At 33.6% G+C, this 21576-nt stretch overlaps 5 protein-coding genes across 7 annotated transcripts; 3 read left to right on the top strand and 2 right to left on the bottom strand.

The window, feature by feature from the left end:
• LOC104742962 (dirigent protein 20) lies at positions 22 to 737 on the bottom strand (the record flags this gene model as incomplete). The annotated part of the gene is given in 1 exon segment (XM_010464061.2): positions 22 to 737. A coding segment is annotated over 1 exon segment (564 nt). The 5' UTR covers positions 587 to 737.
• On the top strand, positions 2969 to 10134 carry LOC104742964 (E3 ubiquitin-protein ligase BRE1-like 2). Of its 3 annotated transcripts, XM_010464067.1 has the most exons (19): positions 2969 to 3318; positions 3515 to 3676; positions 3803 to 3890; positions 3980 to 4210; positions 4292 to 4459; positions 4630 to 4820; positions 4913 to 4996; positions 5081 to 5200; positions 6888 to 7074; positions 7158 to 7318; positions 7742 to 7813; positions 8027 to 8103; positions 8179 to 8373; positions 8460 to 8532; positions 8637 to 8723; positions 8865 to 9002; positions 9088 to 9290; positions 9372 to 9534; positions 9702 to 10134. In XM_010464067.1, exons 1-19 carry the CDS (start codon positions 3205 to 3207, stop codon positions 9831 to 9833), a joined length of 2646 nt encoding a protein of 881 aa, XP_010462369.1. In that variant the 5' UTR covers positions 2969 to 3204; the 3' UTR covers positions 9834 to 10134. The 3 variants fall into 3 exon arrangements, with proteins under 3 accessions (XP_010462369.1, XP_010462364.1, XP_010462365.1); XM_010464062.2 differs by lacking the exons at positions 2969 to 3318; positions 3515 to 3676; positions 3803 to 3890; ... (4 more) ...; positions 5081 to 5200; positions 6888 to 7074 and adding exons at positions 5376 to 5625; positions 5718 to 5801; positions 5887 to 6006; positions 6093 to 6279; XM_010464063.1 differs by lacking the exons at positions 2969 to 3318; positions 3515 to 3676; positions 3803 to 3890; ... (3 more) ...; positions 4913 to 4996; positions 5081 to 5200 and adding exons at positions 6409 to 6421; positions 6514 to 6597; positions 6682 to 6801.
• Positions 13769 to 15303, top strand: LOC104742965 (protein YLS3). The gene is made up of 3 exons (XM_010464068.2): positions 13769 to 14205; positions 14798 to 14896; positions 15021 to 15303. Exons 1-3 carry the CDS (start codon positions 13869 to 13871, stop codon positions 15134 to 15136), a joined length of 552 nt encoding a protein of 183 aa, XP_010462370.1. The 5' UTR covers positions 13769 to 13868; the 3' UTR covers positions 15137 to 15303.
• Positions 16852 to 17633, top strand: LOC104742967. The gene has a single exon (XM_010464070.2). The coding sequence runs from the start codon at positions 16993 to 16995 to the stop codon at positions 17476 to 17478; it is 486 nt and encodes a 161-aa protein (XP_010462372.1). The 5' UTR covers positions 16852 to 16992; the 3' UTR covers positions 17479 to 17633.
• Positions 17642 to 19863, bottom strand: LOC104742966 (F-box/kelch-repeat protein At1g55270-like). The gene is made up of 2 exons (XM_010464069.2): positions 19533 to 19863; positions 17642 to 19250 (listed from the first exon to the last, which is right to left on the bottom strand). Exons 1-2 carry the CDS (start codon positions 19596 to 19598, stop codon positions 18012 to 18014), a joined length of 1305 nt encoding a protein of 434 aa, XP_010462371.1. The 5' UTR covers positions 19599 to 19863; the 3' UTR covers positions 17642 to 18011.

Genomic DNA, 21576 nt, shown 5'->3' on the forward strand with positions numbered 1-21576 from the left:
AACGACAAAAATATCCTTAACCTCAATAATGCAACACGTAACAACTATATTCTACCGTAGCATCTCCGTTCTTGAGATTAATCCACTTTGTCCTAGCCTCAACATAGCCTCTAGCAAATCGGAAAAGCCCACTTCCTCCGACGATTGGCATCTCTCTAACCTCCGACATCGCCGTGTTCCGACCAAGGATCGTGATCGTGCTTCCGTTATATTTCCCTGTCTTGAAAGCAAAGTTCATCGCCATCAGAAATCCCAACTCCTTTTGGGCCGCTCCGGCGTAAAACCCTTGAGCCTGTCCCAACACCGTGGAGTTCATCGGAACTTTCGCCGTCAAAGCGTTGTCGATCATAGAGATGGCTCCGAAGTAGGAAGTGTTTGTTACCGGTGGCTGGATCATGATGGAAGTTGGGTTTGGACCGCTTAAGATGTCGTGCCAATAGACTTTGAAATGGGTTAGCTTCTCTTTTCTATGGAGACCGAGAAGTTTCCGGTCCATGGTTCTAGCGAAGTCTTCACCGTCTCCGGCAGAAGAAACGACGACGAGGAGGAGGATTTGGACGGCGAGGAAGAAAATGAGCTTAGCCATGTGTTTTTGTTGTGTGGTTTTGGTTACTATGGATGGTTTGTTTATATAAATGGTGTAGAGAACAAGAAGGTATGTGATTGTATTTATATATGTCGAGTGTTAGACATCTTTCTAGAAAGAAAAAAACAAAGATATCTTTATATTATTTAATCGTGGATTCGTTTGATTTTGTGAATTAGTTAAAGAACATTGACGAGGGAATGGACTAGCTTTTTATATAGTTTATTTACATAATTAAATTCAAAGAAGTGTGATGTGGTTGATGTGTATTCCATGTGTGATGATGCGTGTGAAATACTATCATAATCATTGCGTCATCCAGTCGTATGATTTACGGTGAAGTCATATTCACAAGCTTTTTATAAAAAATCATGCGATTTTTTTTTTTTTTTGCACGATTATGTGCATTATTCTTTAAAGTTAAGGCATATTTTCTTACAACTTTGAGAAATTTTTAATCATTATGGCGGACTAGTCACTAGTAAATTAAAATAGTGTTGTATATTTTACTTTTCTTTTAGTCGGTATCATAGGGTTATGGGTTAAGGAGGCTATCATTTTCCGGAGGGTATGTATCACGCATTCACGCTTTTGCTTTATTCGCTTTCAATTTTTGTTTCATTCATTCCATTCTCTATAATTTTTGTATTGTGTAAATACAACGGAAATGTAAGGCCTATTACGAACCCTTTAATACGCAAGAAAGCTAAATGAATATGTCGTAGTTTACCTATCAACCTACCGACTACAGTGTGTGTATGTATGTATTTGTTAATATATACTATATAGTGATCTTGGACTTTTGGGGCGTGGCTTGACTTCATCAGAAAGCAGCCATTGGCACGGCCCCAGTTCTTTCACTTTCCCTCCATTCCGTACGTTCAAACAAAGACTTATTAATAATTTTCGTTTTTGTAAAGTCCATAGTCCATATTTTTGTCACGTTTGTGGAATATGTTAAAGAGAGACACAGTTTCATCTTTAATGTTTCTTTTCGTGAGTGTTACTACTTACTACAGATTAGGAACTTAGTTTGAAGAAAGATTCATTTGTGTTTTTGTAAAATGTACTGTAATTACAATTTCTAGTTTCATTTTTCTTATTTTTGCATAAAGTTTTTTTTTTAACACTTGTAACATTGTACTCAAAAACACATCCTCTATATATAAATTAAATTTTAATTTTTAAGACCCCATATTTAGGGATCACCAATGGAGGAGAAAAAAATAACACAGAATTGATAAAATGCTTAAATTAAATTAATGTTATGTTTAATATTATCTTATAGTTAAGACACATTAAAAGGTTTACCAATTAGATGCTCTTACTAGAGACAATTCTTATTATTATCTGTAAATAATTGGTCCATTCGGCCATTCCCATTGAAGATCTTATTCTTAATTGAACTTTCTTTTTTTGTTTTTAATATGTTTATAAGTTGTCATTTCTGTGATACTTTCTTTTTAGCAACATCAAATATACGTTAGGTATCAAAGTTACACATAATATCTTGCTAATGAACGATGAAAACTATTTTGTATAAGAAATACATGTAGGTTTTAAGAGTATTATACATGATTAATCAAAAAACGTGGCCTAAAGTTCAAGAAAATTCAACTTGCTGGAATTGTTGTGAGTTTAATGTTGACTTATAATATAGTCTAGAAGCATTGACTTTCGAGGTGTATATGTTATAATTTAATTCAAAAATATCGAAAACATTTCACACTATAGGCTACATAGTTGGCTAACAACTGTAGGTGTGTATGTATACAAAAACATATTATTCGACTTGTTCTTCGACATTCTTATATATACGAAATATTTGTTGTTTCTCTTTTAGTTAAGATCTTAGCTAGACTTAAGAGTTTAGGTCCTTGAAAAATGTCATATGATCGTTTTTTAACATGTTAAGTGATAACTTAAACCCTAATTAAGAAGAAACAAATCACTAAAATTGTCACAGTCTCATAATTTTGTTGAATTTTTTGTAATACAAATTTTAAATTTGGTGTGTTAAATAAAAAGCATATTAAAATTTTAGAATAACACAAACCAGTTATATTGCAAAATGGTTGTATGATGGTATAAGTTTGAATTGATATTATTTAAAAGTTAAAATATTAATAATTTGATATTTTACTATAGATTAAATTTTTATTTTATTATTTTTAATAATACAAATATAAAATATGTCGAATAAAATTGATTTTATTAAATTTGTTTGTATTTTTGGAAAAATAATTATGTTAAATCAAGCAACTTCAATGTCTCTCGAGTCTCTATTTAAATTACGTTGTTGGGCTTTTATTTTATTTATATTCACGTAATGTAGGCCCAAAAGCCTTTTTAATACCTCAGCGACGTCGTTTAGGGAGTTTTGTCTCTGTTAGATAAAAAAAAAGCAAAAACAAAACAAAATCAGTCGACTAGAGAGAAAGCTCAGAAGATTCTCCGGCGACACCTCCTCCGCCTCTGGACGTCCGTATAACTCAATTCAGCGATTCTCTATCAACGAGACATATATATTGCTTAAAGTTGTAGACTTTTAGAGTTTCTGCCTGAACCAGCTCGAGTTTTAGGGGTTTTTTTTTTTTTTGGTTTACTTTTGGAGTGTTATGGAGAATAAGGAATCGGACGAGCCGATGCAGAAGAAGCCTCATCTTATGGACTCCGTTTCTCCGACTTCCATGGCCCGTAATTCCTCACCTTCTCATCCCATCGCTAAAAGTGTAAGCTTTTTTTTTGCGACTGAGACTTCTCGTTGAGCCCGTTCATTGAATACTTCGATAGGGTTTCTCTATATTGAAATTGATTTCAAAGCTGGTGTGCAATTGTGTTGTGTGTATAGTTGCAGTGTCAGAATGATGCCAATAAGGATTATTTAAGACATTAAAAGTGAGTTTCTTTGGTGCATGTTGTCTTCAGGTTGATGCCACCGTTCTACAGCTTCAGAATCAGAAACTGGTTCAGCAATTAGACCTTCAGAAGAAAAACCTCTACGATGTTGAAACCAAGATCCAAGAGTTGCAAATCAACCAAACATCTTATGACGATGAACTTATCTCAGTTAACCGGCTTTGGAATCAGGTCAGCAATTACTTGGTTTTCAGGTGGTCGCGTTCCTCTTTGTATTTGTAGAATACCTAGTTGCATCGTTTGATGTTTAACTCAGAGGGTATGTGGTTTTATTTTGTGCCTTTTTTGACGATTTAGTTGGTGGATGATCTGATATTGCTTGGAGTTCGTGCCGGGGCTAATCATGAGGCTCTAAACTACTTGGACATTGTAGATAAAAAGCGAGGTGTTTATAAGAGTTCTCTCCCTTCTTTAAAGTATAGGAGTTGCTTACATTTGCTTAACAATTAAGATATCTGTCTCCATGTAATCTAGGTTCAGTTCCGCCATGCCCTGCTGATGAAACGTTTCTGTGTACACTTCTGCAAGTAGATTCCTTAGATACTAGAAATAGTGATGAGGTAGTAAGGAAGGTTGAAGAAGCTCTTGCTTTGCGTCACTCCTCTACTATGGAGTTGATGGGACTCTTTGAAAACACCATTGCTACACAGAGGGCGAAAGCTGAAAGCATATCACAAAATATACATGCTGTGAATTCGGCAGAAGGTTGGTTGGTGTTCCAATTGTCGATTTCATTTTTTTGTTTTTAGTGGCTACAGACAATTCACATACTTCTTTTTTTTTCAGATGCCACCATCCAGTTGTCTAACATTAATGATTTGATGAAAGAGGAGGCCAAAAACTTGCGTGAGATAATTGATGCTTTGCATGTGAGGCACAAAGAACATACCGAGCAAATTCAGACATACATAAGCAGCCATTCAACAGATCAATCCGAGCTTAAACACCTCAAAGGTTATATATTTCATGATTCTAGACAACATGAGAAATCAGCTGTTTGTTTCTATAAGCATAGCACCTTTTCCATTTTGAACGTTGGAACCGGGATGTAAGAATTTATGTTAATTGGCATGTTAACATCTCATAATTGCTCTTTGACTATTGGGTATCTTTGGTTATTAAAGGTCAATTGGAAGAAATCAAGGCTGAGCTTGAAGAAAATAGAAGAAAATTGATAAATCTGAAAATGCAGAAGGATGCTGCATGTGAAGGTTATGTAACATCACCAGCAATAGCTAATGGAAGTCTTTCTCCTGAGAAGCCAGTAGATAAGAAAAAGTTGCGTGAATTGAAGGACTCAATTGATGAAATAAAGGTATATACATCATTGATATTGGATAGAGTGGTTCATGTTTGTGTTTTCTTCCCACGTTTAAGCTTATAATTTTTTTTGAATAATTAATCTAGATAATGGCAGAAGGTCGTCTGTCTGAGCTTCAAGCCGCACAAGAGTATAACCTTTCCCTGTCAAGACAATGTCAAGATATTGAGGTATATCTATAGAATTTAGGGAAAAGGAATTTTCTAAGAGTATAGTTGTAGTTAACAATGATATGTTTTGCTTACTGGATGTAGAATGAGCTAAAGGATGACCAGTATATATACTCGTCTAGACTGTATAGTTTGATCAAAGATCAACTTCATCACTGGAATGCTGAACTGGACCGGTATAAAATTCTGACTGAGGCTATTCAGGTCAGCATCTTATTCAATTTGCCGGTGTTTCTATCCCTATTAAGTGGGTGAATATTTTGTCCATCTTTGTCTAACCTCTGCTTCAGGCTGAAAGATCATTTGTAATGAGACGGGAGAAGGAACTAAATCTAAGGGCAGAATCCCNTTGGAACCGGGATGTAAGAATTTATGTTAATTGGCATGTTAACATCTCATAATTGCTCTTTGACTATTGGGTATCTTTGGTTATTAAAGGTCAATTGGAAGAAATCAAGGCTGAGCTTGAAGAAAATAGAAGAAAATTGATAAATCTGAAAATGCAGAAGGATGCTGCATGTGAAGGTTATGTAACATCACCAGCAATAGCTAATGGAAGTCTTTCTCCTGAGAAGCCAGTAGATAAGAAAAAGTTGCGTGAATTGAAGGACTCAATTGATGAAATAAAGGTATATACATCATTGATATTGGATAGAGTGGTTCATGTTTGTGTTTTCTTCCCACGTTTAAGCTTATAATTTTTTTTGAATAATTAATCTAGATAATGGCAGAAGGTCGTCTGTCTGAGCTTCAAGCCGCACAAGAGTATAACCTTTCCCTGTCAAGACAATGTCAAGATATTGAGGTATATCTATAGAATTTAGGGAAAAGGAAATTTCTAAGAGTAATAGTTGCAGTTTACAATGATATGTTTTACTTACTGGATGTAGAATGAGCTAAAGGATGACCAGTATATATACTCGTCTAGACTGTATAGTTTGATCAAAGATCAACTTCATCACTGGAATGCTGAACTGGACCGGTATAAAATTCTGACTGAGGCTATTCAGGTCAGCATCTTATTCAATTTGCCAGTGTTTCTATCCCTAATAAGTGGGTGAATATTTTGTCCATCTTTGTCTAACCTCTGCTTCAGGCTGAAAGGTCATTTGTAATGAGACGGGAGAAGGAACTAAATCTGAGGGCAGAATCCCTTGAGGCGGCTAACCATAAGATTACCATTGTTGGTTCTAGAATTGAAGTGCTGGAACAGAAGTTGCAGAGTTGTATAGTTGAAAAGAATGGATTAGAGCTTGAAACGGAAGAAGCTATTCAAGATTCTGGTAATTTTCAATCCATTTCAGTACTCATTGTCTATGTAATGCTTTACTTTCCTTCTCTGTAAGATATTTTTTCCATGTTTCAGAGCGGCAAGATATTAAAAGTGAGTTTATTACAATGGCATNCTCAATTGATGAAATAAAGGTATATACATCATTGATATTGGATAGAGTGGTTCATGTTTGTGTTTTCTTCCCACGTTTAAGCTTATAATTTTTTTTGAATAATTAATCTAGATAATGGCAGAAGGTCGTCTGTCTGAGCTTCAAGCCGCACAAGAGTATAACCTTTCCCTGTCAAGACAATGTCAAGATATTGAGGTATATCTATAGAATTTAGGGAAAAGGAATTTTCTAAGAGTATAGTTGTAGTTAACAATGATATGTTTTGCTTACTGGATGTAGAATGAGCTAAAGGATGACCAGTATATATACTCGTCTAGACTGTATAGTTTGATCAAAGATCAACTTCATCACTGGAATGCTGAACTGGACCGGTATAAAATTCTGACTGAGGCTATTCAGGTCAGCATCTTATTCAATTTGCCGGTGTTTCTATCCCTATTAAGTGGGTGAATATTTTGTCCATCTTTGTCTAACCTCTGCTTCAGGCTGAAAGATCATTTGTAATGAGACGGGAGAAGGAACTAAATCTAAGGGCAGAATCCCTTGAGGCGGCTAACCATAAGACTACCACTGTTGGTTCTAGAATTGAAGTGCTGGAACAGAAGTTGCAGAGTTGTATAGTTGAAAAGAACGGATTAGAGCTTGAAACGGAAGAAGCTATTCAAGATTCTGGTAATTTTCAATCCATTTCAGTACTCATTGTCTATGTAATGCTTTACTTTCCTTCTCTGTAAGATATTTTTTCCATGTTTCAGAGCGGCAAGATATTAAAAGTGAGTTTATTACAATGGCATCAACCTTATCTAAGGAGATGGAAATGATGGAAACACAGCTAAAACGGTGGAAAGACACTGCACATGATGCTCTTTACCTGCGTGAACAAGCTCAGTCGCTGAGAGTTTCGTTAAGTAACAAGGTTTGAACGCAACCACAGCTTATTATATTCGGTATAATATTTCTCTGTTTTTCCTGCCATCGACTTTGTATAATTTGTTTGTTTTGTGGACTATTTGGTCACTGCATGAATTACTTGTAGGGAGCAGGCTACTCAATTAATAATGTGGCACATGCTGTTCTTTTCTAGAATTAGAATGCTAATAAGATGAGGAGAAGTGAAAAGATTTTGTTGAGTTTCAGCTATTATATTGACTGTTTTGTGCGTTATTGTCAATGCAAAGGCTTTGACTAATAGACAACTTTATATGCAACATTAACCGGTATAACATCGAAATAAAAATAGAATCTCTTTCCCTTGTATATGAAAATGCTTTGGTTCAACTATTTTTTTCCTTTGTATTGAACTGCTCCCTGAAATATTGATTTTCTCTTGTTAACAAAGGCAGACGAACAGAAGGGTATAGAGGATAAATGTGCCGAACAGATGGCCGAAATTAAATCTCTCAAGGCTCTAGTAAGTTTTCTTTATGTCCTTTAACCCATCTACTCCAATTTTTCTTTTTGGTAATTACCATGTTCTTTTGCTCTATTTACATGCCTCTCTCCAACCGTATCTTAGGCACTTGACTCATCCGCTTGCGTAGTTATCTTTTCTCTGTTAGGAATTCATGGATAAACTCCAGAAAGATTAGCAGTAAGAGTCTGAATGTCAATTGTAACGTTGCAGATTGAGAAACTTCTGAAAGAAAAATGGGAGCTACAAAATCTTGCAAGCATCTGTACACGTGAGTGTAATGATGAAAGGTATGTAACCATTTGACTGTACATGAGCTCTCCAATTTTTGCTGAAAACATGAGATTTGTGCTTTCCACTTTCAGAGGATTGGCAGAAATCAAGGAATCACAACGGAAAGCCCAAGCTCAGGCTGAAGAGCTGAAAAACGTTTTAGATGAACACTTTCTTGAATTGAGAGTGAAAGCGGCTCATGAGACGGAAACTGCTTGCCAAGAAAGGCTTGCTACCGCGAAGGCTGAAATTGCTGAATTGAGGACTCAATTAGATATTTCTGAGAGGTATACTCTCTTTTCTTACCACATCCAAGTTCATTCATCTTATACTTTTCACCGTTTTGGGGGGCATTAATCAGTATTATTTGCAGGGAGGTTTTGGAACTTAAGGAGGGTATTAAAGTTAAAGAGCAGGAGGCAGAGGCATGCATTGCTGAAATGGAGGTATCTTGCATTCATGCTTCTGCCCGTTCTTTCTCATTTTGATTATGGAGTGTATTAAAATCTAAAAAATGTGTATGTGTCTCATCAATACTTTGTTTCTATAGACTATCGGTCAAGCCTATGAAGACATGCAGACACAGAACCAAAATTTGTTGCAGCAGGTGGCTGAGCGGGATGATTATAATATCAAGGTAAGTTCTAGTGTTAATATGACATTTTGATGTTGAGATATGGGGTTTTTACTCTTTTTTTCAATTCTTACCTTTAATTTAAATTCTATCTAGCCTTTGAACACATCAGTTGTAGATTATTTGTTTGATCTATGATGCCAGCTTGTTTCCGAGAGTGTCAAGACAAAGCATGCTTACAACACTCACTTATCTGAGAAGCAAGCAATGGAAAAGCAGCTACAACAAGTTAATGCATCAGTAGAGACTCTAAAAGAAAGGATTACACATAATGAGGAACAGGTTAGAAGCTTTCTCTTATGTAATTGTTGTACCTCTCTAAAACTGCTCTCATCAGTGACATTTACTAATACTCTTATGTTCCCAGATGAAAGGCTGTTTTTCTGAGGCTTATAAATTGATTCAAGAAGATCGTCACCTCGCTATCAGCCTCGAAACCACCAAATGGGAAGTAGCTGATGCTGACAAGGAATTCAGATGGCTCAAGTCGGCTGTTTCTTCATCCGAGAAGGAATATGAACAGATCAGTAGGAGGACAAACGACATCAAACTGGAATTGGATGATGAAAGGTGGACCTGAAAACAGATTTTCTTGTTTGAACGCAGTTACTACATTATGACAGATTGATATAATTTCTATCTGCTGAACAGGAGGGAGAAGAAGAAGCTTGAGGAAGAGCTTATGGAGTTGAACAAGGAGCTTGAAGAGTTGGGTTCTGAGAGTGTAGAAGCTGCAATAGTGAGACTCCAGGAAGAAGTGAAGAATTGCAAAAACATCCTCAAATGTGGCGTTTGTTTTGATCGGCCTAAAGAGGTAACAATTCTCATAATCCTATATCTCACCGTAAAACAGACATTATGATTTGATAATCCTTTCTCATCACTGTCATAATAATCATCAATAGTCAAATATTGCATCATAAGAAAATCGTTTTCAACGCATATCAACAACTGTTGTTTTGTTTTGAAACACTATTGCAGGTGGTAATTGTGAAATGTTATCATCTCTTCTGCCAGCAATGCATCCAACGTAGCTTAGAGATCCGACACCGGAAATGTCCAGGTTGTGGTACTGCCTTTGGCCAGAGCGACGTCCGGCTTGTCAAAATGTAACTCGGACCAAAGATAACTGGTGTTGGTACATAACACACTTAATCAAGGTCCACACAATCTCATCTTCCTTCCCACCCTTGAATAACATTGTAAGATTGTTAGTTACAACACCAGTTATCTATCTGGTTTTTTCCAGCTAAGAGGGTGAACGAGAAATTAGGTGGTATCTTTATGGAGAAAGTGTAGGTTTTAGGTATGTGACAGTCGCGTTTGTGTTACCTCCATTTATGCCTTCGTTTTATGACATGGGGACCAACAAAGACATCATATCACAAATGAATCGGAGATAGTTAGTTTTGTATTTTCAAAAAATCTAAAGAATTATATATGTATTCCTAAAAAGAACTGAGCAAGAGCCGGGTGAGTATAGAGAAACTTTTCTATAATTAGGATTAGTAAAGTGATGTTTTGGGAGCTATCTATCTATTGTTAGGTAGGGATAATGTCTTGTAGAAAGATACCTAAGTAACTGGTTACATTTAAGGCTTTAAATGCACATGAAGATGTTCTAATTTCTTATCTACGATAATCAATTAATCATTGTAGCTAGTGTCCTTTTGATAAGAAATGTTGATATGACTACGTTATTGTTTCTAGTTTAGTACTGTGAGAAAGGCTCAATTTTTCAATCTACGAAAATATCAGTGAAAAGTGAAATTGCACTTCACGTTTTTTTTAAAACATTTTAACACATTGATTGAACGAGTAAAAATGTTGGGTGTGTTACATACCCAGTAACTTTTGGGGTAACGCGTAGATATTACTGAAATTAGCTTTATATGTTACAGACTTGTACTTGGGGTGAGGAATCTGATGAGAACAAAACAAAGAAGTTACATTAATTTTTGTTTCGTTACTAGTATGACCACCCATACGTGTCTGAATTTTGTCAAGCCTCGAAAATTACGTACATTTACATCATAGAAATGACAAACAAACAAAGTGAAACTAATTAATAAACGGGCAGAGACAAAACTTCGTAACAGCCATTAATATTACTCCTTTCGTTTCAATTTCAAAATATACGATGTTTTAACTAAATCACGCAAATTAAAAATCTTTACTTTTAACAAGTTCAACCAATCAGAAACAATATTGCATAATATAAAATACTAAACTAATCTAAAAGTTGCATAGAAACTTGAAAACATCCTATATTATAAAACAAAAAATTTCTCTAAAACATCTTATATTTTGAAACGGAAGGAGTATATATTTTAAAATTTAGAAAGAAATAGCCATTAATACTATATGTATTATGATCCTGGTTTTATATTAAAAAGACTAGATTAAGAGCACGGGTAGAAATTCATTTTATTTATATTGTAATTTTTATATAAAATATAATTTATGTGGTTGTTTTTAAAAGTTTTTTTAGATAAAATATTATACAATAAAATCATATGCTAAATATGATGACTTGAAAAGACACTTATTTTGTAAGTTTTATATTGTTAATGATTCTAGATAAGTATTCGTGCTATAACACTGGTTAAATTTTATTTTATACAAAATTTTAAATATTTTCTATTTTAAATAAAATTTTAATATGTTGTATTAGTTTATGTACGTGAAGTTATTTCAACAATATATATTCTACCTCATGACTTGAATGTCATTATAAGACATAATTTTGTGAATTTGGTTTTTAAAAGGCGAGTTATTATATTATGAGTAATCTAATATATTGTTATACTTTTTGTTTTAATATACTTGGTTTTTTGAAATTCTTTCATATTATAGTTACATATTATTAACATTGCTATAATAAACCAATTTAGAGTGTTTATAGTTTCTAACTTTAATATATAGTTTCAATATTTTAAAAATAAATTATTTAAAGTTTATTATATTATATAAAATTATAAAATTCAACAAAAAAATATGAAATTGAATTTAAATATTCAAATTTTGACCCGTTACTCAGTAAAATTTTTAATTCAATATATATTATTTTTAAAGAATAATATTAACTAAACTTGAATATTTTATAGATTGAATCATTTATATTTGTTTTTAAAAATTCAACTTATGGTATATCCGGAAAAAAATTATTTTTTAATTATAATAAATAATATGATAATTTATTTGTTTCACAAAATAGACTCATATATAAAAATGAGAGGTACAATATAATAATAATTAACAAATTAATATGTTAAGTTAGATATGAAAAGATTTTATTTGATGAATAATTTAATAAAAAAAATTAATATGATATCAAATGATTTTTTAGAATATTCTCTTTAAGATTTTTTGAAAAAATTAATCTAGACTATACAAATAATATAAAACTTAATTTGTAACCTATTTGTAACTAACTTATTAAAATTATATAGTTTACAAAACAATATTGTGTACTTTCGTTTTATTATATAGGGGATATGTAATATTCAATTTGAATAATCTAATTGGTAGTTGATTTAGATACATAAAAATACGCATACGAGTTTCAAATATCAGGTCATAAAAACATTACAAGTTTATATTAATTTTGGATGATCGTAGGGCATGTTTGGATCAACATTCAAAGAGACGTGTACACCCAGCTGTGTCTCGTATATTGAGCGGTGAAGTAAAGTTAGGTTCGTTGAACATCCTAATAAATTTCTCCAATCAGTAGATGAAAGATTAATTATAGTTAGTCTTTCTTTCTCAAATGTACCATTTACGTATGAACCCAAAATAGTGATCTAAATCAACCAAGTTTTCAAGCTCTTTTTATCTCATCTTTATATAGGGAAACAGGTACCTATCGCTTTCATCGATTCTTATGTTAGACACTACTGTAGGAAAGTTACCAATTGGCCAAAGTAGAAACTGAGCTAGGATTTTAGATCCAAAAAAGTGTAGCTTTAGTTCAGTTAGTAAAAAACTAATATTCGTCCAACTTCTTACAAAATCCACATGCAAGAATATCGCCAAGCTTGGAAAAAAAAGTTATTACTATTTAAGTTTTTTTAGATTTATCAAGCCATATATATTAATCAATGACTGATCCAAAACGGGTTAAAAAATTATAGGCTGAGTTTCCGCAACTTCTAGATATACAATCATAATACTAGTAAGCCAGCTAGAAAAGGATAATAATTCGAGATGGCTTGAATTAAAAAAACATGACAATCACATGCATGCAAGATTGCAGAGTCCAAGGGCTCGTCCACCACTATTTCCTCTCAGAAATTTTAGGCTTATCATTATTTTAGCCAATCAACCTTTAAACATTACTATACTAGACTTACTAGTATTATGATTGTATATGGTTTATAAATGGTGTAATATGATTGAAATTACGTCAAGAAAATATTGGGGTTTTTTTTTTTGAATAATTGATAATAGAAATGTTCCGATGTGACTGACAGACACCACCTTCAATCTCTATCCAAATTGCTTATGATCCAAAGTCATTGTGTCATAAATTGTAGATTTGGTATTTTGAGAAGTATCAATTTATTAAATTATAATGCTTGTAATATCCATATGTTAGTATAAGACATTTTGATTTAGTAGTTGGTCCTTTTTATTTTATTTTTAAGTATATCATCACCAGATCTAAAGATTTTAATGCCGTCGTCATATTATCGTATATGTATTGAACCACATGTATGTACTGTGGATTGACAACTCCAGTAACTCACAATGTTTCATAAAATCTAATTAAGCTATGGCCGGTGAAACTACTTGCCAAAGAACCCACGATATGGACAAACAATTTTATTTTAGTTTTTCATTATCTCACCAGTAAATTGGCTTATTCCTTTGAAAGTTATATAAGCCATCATTATTAACACTCATATACAAATCATCAGTTCATTACACATTCAAATGATATTATCTTGAGTACATAACTATAAATGTTAAACGTAATAAATGATCCCATCCATATCATCCAACCAATACGTCGACACTCTCAGAGCCATATATATAAACATACACACGATCATAAAAAGAGACTGAGAACACGTTTCTATCTATATTGCATTATCGACACAAACCTATATAGAAATCTAAAGAGAGAACACAACGCATCGAACCATGGAGTACTCGATAAGAGCCCTAATCACAACCATCGTGACAACCTCCATGTTGCTAGGGTTTGGAAGCTCAGATCTGGCTCAGGACAGAGACGAGTGTATGAACCAACTCGTAGCACTATCCACGTGTCTTCCGTACGTTGGAGGAGACGCCAAGGCTCCAACGAAAGATTGTTGTGCAGGGTTTGGCCAAGTTATAACGAATAGTGAGAAGTGTGTTTGCATATTGGTCAAAGACAAAGATGATCCTCAACTTGGTCTCAAATTTAACGCAAGCCTAGCCGCTCATCTTCCCACCGCTTGCCATATAACGGCTCCTAACATCACTGAGTGTATTTGTAAGTTTTTTTTATTTTCTATCTCTCTCTTCATGTCTCTCATTAATTGTTGAAGTTTATTTAATATATATAAAGTTTGGAGCTTGTTTTTATTAGTATGTCTGAGTACAGGTATTGTGGATGTTCATGTTCGAGTTCTTCTTTTTCTTTTTCGAGCTTTTTTAGTATAATTTTGGAGATCACATACGATCAAATATTATGAAGAATTCTTCGTTTTAGTTGTTATAATACCATATGGAAGTGACAGAAGTTCAAAATATATAGCATGAAGTATTCTTATTTTTGAAGTTTTGGTCATTATGCAATATATATGATTTTTTTAATATAGTTTTTACCTCCTCTTTAAAAAAACTGTAATTCTGGATATCACATACATACTATACTATCCATCGTACGTTCTACCGTTTTTGATATAGATCATAAATATGAAGTATTATTCATTTCAATTATGAAACCGTTTTGAAACGAAAATTACAGAAGTTTTTGCAACAACAAAAATAATATTCATTTAAAAAAAAAACTAACTACGATTTCCTAACAATCAGTAATAAATTAAGTTAGCTAACATTTTTGCCTTTTAATTATGGGAAAGCGATTCTGCATTTACCTCGAAACTCAACGTTGGCTAAAGAGTTTGAGAGCTTGGGAAGGATTGAAGAAAATTTCAACACCACATCTCCATCGCATAAAGGTAATTAAACTTAATTTATACTCCTTGATCATATTCATTCAATTCTATTAAATAATTTTCATAGATAACTAGACCGATGATTAGTTACTAACTATTAAATTTACTGGTGCTATAACTTAAATAGATGGGACAGGAGGAGGAAAAGCTGAATCAGCGAAGAGTAATGGATGGAGGAAGAAGAGTTGGTTGGATGTTGAGCTTTTAATATTTGCTCTTTTCACTCTCATCTTCTTCTTTTGATTATCTCTTCTTCACTCACCTTCTTTTATTTAATGTTCCCTTCGCTTTATTTTATATTAATGAGACACATGCTGCATGTGTATGTATACACATCTCTATATATGCATGTAAATGTAGTTTTTATATCCAATTAAGCGTAGTACATTTTAGTACGTTGTTTATCATCAGATCTTGTACGCTAGTGTTTTATGGATTGCCGACTTGATATGTTTTTTTTTTCTAATGTTGTGTTTCTTATATTTTATAGAATGATGAAAGAAATAATATTTACGTTTGTCGTATTTAATTAGTTTGAGCGTTTAACACATGTTATGTGTATTTAAAATACATTATCCTATAGACGTAAAAAGTTACAGCCAGCCAGTCAAGATCCACAGCATATCAAAGATATAAATAACATAAAAAGTTTTATATTACAATACATAAATAATTAACGTGGAAAAACAGAAATTGTAAACAATTTCGATGAGAGAGTGGAAGTAAGCAAACTTTTTGATCGGAAGTCTTACAAAATATTTACTGGATAATTGTTCACACTAATTAGATCAAATTAAAAATATATATTTCTTGATAAGGTTTGGAGTACCCTTCAACGACCGGAAGCGGCAGCTGCGCCGGTAGAGGAGACAATAATTGTATTTTAGACACTGCAACCAACTGTGTGACTCCAGATTAAAATATAACTAATGTTTGAACAACATATATTGTTGAAGAAAAGTAGTTCTTTTTATCTCTTTTGAAGTCAAACTACAATGCTAAAACATGATTCAAGAGTCACCATCTTAACAAAAATGATTTAGACTATTATACTAAAAAAATAAAACTTAGCTAATAAACTACGTTTGTATAACCGATTCTACTAACAGTAACATTCTTTGTTGAAAGGCTAAAAAGCACAAAAACCTTAACAAAAACCATGTAAGAGAAAATGTATGAAACCACAATCTCACACAAATCAAGAACAATCGAAATTAAAAACCATTTACATTGTAGTGATGAAATATAGTAGTATATACTATTTTCCTTCTAATCATCGTTAGTGATCTCTGCAATACAACAGGTTCACACATTTCTAAAACAAAACAAAACAAAAAAAAAAGAAAATGGATTGGTTTGGACTTATTCGTTTATATGTATCGAAAAGAACACTTTACCAACCCACCCACCCACACACACATATCTTGCAAATTTTTAATCTTAAATCAAACAGCATAGCTATTCAAGAATATCCTTATAAATAATAAAAAAAATATCATTCTAAAAAAAAAATCAGTTCGTAATAACTACTACTTCGCAACTTAATCATTTACCATAATAATCTTCAAATTAATGGTGATTGTTGAGCTTATTCTTTTTATGTATTGAAATGAACACTTGACCAACCACACACATCTTGCAAACTTTTGATCATAAAATCAAACAATATATATATGGCTATTCAAGAGTATATAGCTATTCAATCGTTAAATAACAATTCGCAACTTACTCATTAACCATAATCATTTTCAAAAGTGATGGTGATTTTAGCAAATTCACTCAAGTAGAGAGTAGTATTTACAAAATAAATTTCTTCAAAAAAGAAAGTTAGGTAGTATGAATATGGATCTCTCTAGTTGGACCAACAATGATATAAATTATAATATCCACAAACAGGCCCAAATATAATAAAGCGTGTTACACGCCGGAACCAAAATACGAATATCACGAACATGTTACCTCTCATACACGTGGCAAGTCAAACTACAATAAGGAATCTTACAAACTTTGTGAATTCCCAATTTTACCCTCAACATTTCTGTTATATATATAAGCCTCCTTAAAACCTCAGTGTCATTCAACTCATTCATTAACCAACAATGGCTTCTACTTCATCTTCTTCGCTCGCACTCTGCTTCTGTCTCTTCCTCTCTCTCTTGTCTCTCTCCACCTCTTCCCTAGATTTCGATCTTCCATCTCTCCGCGGCGATGACATCCACGATCTTCTCCAACGCTTCGGGTTCCCGAAAGGTCTTCTTCCGGATAATGTCAAGTCGTACACTGTCTCCGAAGACGACGGCGCTTTCAGCGTTGACCTGACTTCTCCTTGCTACGTCGAGTTCGGCGATCAACTCGTTTATTTCGGCAAGAAAATCGCCGGGAAATTCAGTTACGGAATTGCTAAAAACCTCAATGGAATCCAAGCTAAAGAGGGTTTCCTTTGGTTACCTGTTACCGCCATGACATCTGATCAAACCGCCTCCACGGTTGTGTTCTCCGTCGGATTCTTGACCAAGTCCTTACCTGCTTCCTTGTTCGAAGATGTTCCTTCTTGCTCAAGCAAACTCTATTTACAAGATGCTTGATTGCGCCACTCCAATGTCTGAACTCGAAGTTGTGATTCCAATGTCCCAAGTTGTGATTCCAATGTCTGAATTTGTGATTCCAGTGTCTGTATTCTCAAAATATTTGCTTTGTTCCGAGTGGATGTTTTGAACTAATAAAGATTATGTTATAACTATTTGACCAAAGAGACGAAAGATTTAAGATTTACAGAGATCACAGAAAACAAAATGTCAACAAAACGCTATAACAATTTGCCAAAAACAATTAAAAGTGATTCCTATAAATAAATACTAACACAGATGACAGATTTAACAGCAGAAGAAATGGTGAACAAATGTAACCCACCTCACTGTCTTGGCTCTCTCTCTCTCTCTCTTGGTCTCTCATATGATCTTGTTAAGACCGGACATGAGTTCTTGTCAAGAAGAAGACGATTCTCATTGGTACTCTTGAGCCAGATTTTGCTTCTTCCTCCTCTCCTTGGAAGGTCAAAAGGTGGGTTGGTTTCTTCTGAACAATTTGACTCCATTGTTTGACTTTCAGGTTTCATTTGTCAAGCTTGAAGCACTTGGCAATGCACAATATGGCTCTTCAAAGCTCTCCCAGCGATACTCGACCATATATTACTGAGAATGTTCTTGGACTGTCCTTTTACGGCTATGTTTTCCCACAGTCGAGGGTCGTTCTTGTCAGGATTCGAGACATCAACCAGACTCATGCTCATGTTGTTCCGGATTATACAAAGCTTATTGTTTAGAGGAACAAGAGCAGCAGCTTCAAGCGACTTTGAGTTTCCCAAATGAACTTTACTGTCCATGAATTTGTTCCACGAATCCGCGGTTTCATCATACACCCTGAGTTTGCATCCGTCCCTACAATCCAATCCGTAAAGGCGACCGTTTAGAGAAGTACACGGATTTCTCCAACCAGAAACCATCCCATCACTAACCGGGCTCCAAGAGTTAACTTCTGGGTCATAAGCTTCACTCATGACGAGTTGGTGAGACCCAAGACCCTTGAGAAACCACTTTTTATCATAGACCACACCGATAAGAGGCACCATTGCTGTGCTCATATCAGCAATAAAACTCCACCTGTTCTTGTTTGGATCATAAACCTCAGCTGAGCGGAGTGTCCTTTGAATCCCTTCACACTCCCCACCAGCTACATACAAACAGTTGTTGATGACACAACAACCAAAGAAATGCCGCTTCCTAAGCATATCAGGTGCCCTGTGCCACTTGTTGGTCCTTGCATTGTAGAAAATAACCCTTCTCATTGACCCTCTCAGAGGATCTTTACCTCCAAACAAATAAAGATGACAACCGCTCAAAACAGCACAACCAAACCCAACAGCCTCTGAATATTCTCTGGGAACAGGTGGAAGCGGCTGCCAAATCTGAGAGCTTGGATCAAAAGTATTCCATGAGATCTTCCCGTCACGGTCTCTCTTAAAAACATAAACCCATTCTTCAGACATCCCAAGTAGCTTCCTCTGAGAGTAAAAAAAGTTGCCAGAAGCAAGCCTGTACCATCTCTTACAGACTAGCCTGAGTTTTCTATGCTCAGCACGAGGGACACGGATGAGACAAGCGACAGCAAGATCGTCAGGGAGGCCAGGGAGAAGCGGAGGTTGAATCCTAGCCCTCTCCCTCTTAGAATTCTTACGCCTATGAGCATTGGGATTGATATCAGGCTGAATACAAAGCTTTGATCCAGGAACAAACTTTCTTGCTTCTACAACTGTTTTAAGACCAGAATCTACTCTACAATAGCAAGATACAGAATCCACCTGCAAAGATATTCCCAATCTCACAAGTCAGAAACAACAACCAAAAAAAAAAAAAAGTAACATTTAGGGCAGAAAATAATAGTCAGAAACAGGAGTGAAAAAGAAAAAAAAAACTACCAAATTAGGAATAGGGTTTCTGAAAAAGGAAACAAAATTGAAGTAATTTTCAAGGCATAATCATATCAAAAGTCTAAACATTTTTCCCAGAAAATTTAAAAAGGCTTTATCTTTACGAAACCTAAACTTAAATGGAAATTGAGAGAAACGAAGAAAGGAACTAACCAATGGAGCTTGGAGACGAAAACCCCTAGACCCATTTGGGGATTGTCGTTGAGAAGATAGATCCATCTTCAAAAACCGAAGCTCATATATATATAAGACAAAAACAAAACAAAACAAGAAACAGATCGAGAATTCTGAAAACTTGTGTAAGCCGATCTCTCAAGAAGAAACTGATGAGAACCCAGAAACCAAATGGTTCAATCTCACTGTAATCGGAGGGGGGAAGATTAGAGGGAAAAACGTGAACCACCTTCCACTTCGCTCTCTGAACACAGAAAAATGTGACTGGTTGGTTTGTTTCTCTTTCTCTTTCTCTGTTTCTTTAACTCAAGAAGTAAAAGTTTATGTATTAATACTAGTAGGTGTATTAATCTAGTGTGTATTTTATTTTTATTTTTGGTAATTACAGAATCTAGAGTTTTTATTGAATGAAATGATTAATATTATATTATTATCGACCTTGAAATTAATGGAGCCAGTAATAAATAGTCAAAAAGTGTGTAATATTTGTATACGCTTTTTTTTTAGTCAACCATTTGTAAGATTTTTTTTTTTTTTTTGTAACACACTTATTACATAAACTAATAGTAAGATATATTTCTATCAGTATATTTATCAATATATGCATTTTAAATTAAATTATATTTAATCATATATTTAAGGGGGAAACTTAAAGATTGTGAATGGAATGATAATTTACCGGTGGAAAGAAACATTTGATTATTTCATGTCAATGGGCTAACTTTTTGTTGAAAAGTGGTGAAACAAAAGTTTAAGATTTGGTATTTGAAAGATTTGGTATAAAAGATCATTCATTCATTCAGTCATTCTAGCACATAATTAGTAGTATTATGGAATTTGGTTTTATGTTATGATTCTTTTCAAACTTTTTATTGGATGAAAGTCATATTAATCGTCAAACTTAGACGTGTTACTGTTGTACTTATTAAAATGGCGGAATCTGTCAGGGTATTTAAATAAATATAATTCATTTGTTAGGACAACAAATTTTTAGGCTAATTGATGCCTTACGAATGGTATGTTTTGGACTATATAGTATCCACCGTTTTATTTAATTAATTAAATTTAAAATCAAAATACATTAAATTATACGTCAATTTTTCAACCACTTCATCAAAAAGATTTAAAAGAAGGGGACGATATTTGTCGTATGGAACGGGACACGGCATATTTAGAATACGTATATCAAAATTTTCAAATATTAGATGTAGAATACTTACAAAACGATGTGTGTCTATCCATTATAATAATTGAGGAGTACAAGGATATTTATCAAAATGTTCTCATTTCTCTCGAGAAGGCAACAAAGAGAGAGAACAAAAAAAAGAGAGCCAAACATAAGTTAAGCATCAAAGTTTTATGTATTCAACTAGGATAGTTTGTGATATAGAGAAAATATTATCCTAAAATATCATTAAACTAAGTTTTTATTTTGAAAATACTATCATTAGGTCTTTCTTCCAAAAATATCATTACAAACTTTTAAATCCAAAAAATAACACAAATCTAAAATTATGATTTTTTAAGAGTTAATATTTTCAAAATTTGGATTATTGTTTAGTATTCTGGGTCTAAGCTTTAAATTTTAGGATTTAGGATTTAGTTTTGCAAATTTAAAGTTTAGTTTTAGTTTTGGGGTATTTTAGTAGTATTTTTCTTTTCTGTAAAGACCTAGTGATGGTATATTTTTAGAAAGATTTTTATTATTATTTTACTGGTATTTTAGAATTACCCTTCAATATATATCTAGCTAACTCGTAGTTGTTGTATTTGTGTGTGACATTTTGAATTGATGAGTATTCGATTATTAGGCTCAGAAAAAGAAAAAAAAAATTGTCTTTGGCCGAGAAATTGGAAAGCTTATATAGATTGATAAAAAAAAATGCTTATAGTAGGGGATAAGAGAATTCTGGAGACAAAAGTCTGAAGAACAATGGTAATTAGAGGTTCCAAAAGGTGCAGTTTTAGTGGCTTATTTTGGATGATTTGTTCTCTTCTACAAATCCAAAATTTTTTTTTTGGG

Source organism: Camelina sativa, chromosome 14 (assembly GCF_000633955.1).
Source record: "Camelina sativa cultivar DH55 chromosome 14, Cs, whole genome shotgun sequence".
In the NCBI taxonomy this organism is placed as follows: domain Eukaryota; kingdom Viridiplantae; phylum Streptophyta; class Magnoliopsida; order Brassicales; family Brassicaceae; genus Camelina; species Camelina sativa.

Bases quoted from the DNA above. Each gene is read 5' to 3' on its own strand.
- LOC104742966 (XM_010464069.2), bottom strand. From the start codon at position 19,598: ATGGATCTATCTTCTCAACGACAATCCCCAAATGGGTCTAGGGGTTTT. The intron at 19,251-19,532 runs GTTAGTTCCTTT...ATATCTTTGCAG, and splicing joins TTCGTCTCCAAGCTCCATTG to GTGGATTCTGTATCTTGCTA.
- LOC104742965 (XM_010464068.2), top strand. From the start codon at position 13,869: ATGGAGTACTCGATAAGAGCCCTAATCACAACCATCGTGACAACCTCC. The intron at 14,206-14,797 runs GTAAGTTTTTTT...ATTATGGGAAAG, and splicing joins TAACATCACTGAGTGTATTT to CGATTCTGCATTTACCTCGA. The intron at 14,897-15,020 runs GTAATTAAACTT...TAACTTAAATAG, and splicing joins CACATCTCCATCGCATAAAG to ATGGGACAGGAGGAGGAAAA.
- LOC104742964 (XM_010464067.1), top strand. From the start codon at position 3,205: ATGGAGAATAAGGAATCGGACGAGCCGATGCAGAAGAAGCCTCATCTT. The intron at 4,460-4,629 runs GTTATATATTTC...TGGTTATTAAAG, and splicing joins CGAGCTTAAACACCTCAAAG to GTCAATTGGAAGAAATCAAG. The intron at 7,319-7,741 runs GTTTGAACGCAA...TTGTTAACAAAG, and splicing joins GAGTTTCGTTAAGTAACAAG to GCAGACGAACAGAAGGGTAT.
- LOC104742967 (XM_010464070.2), top strand. From the start codon at position 16,993: ATGGCTTCTACTTCATCTTCTTCGCTCGCACTCTGCTTCTGTCTCTTC.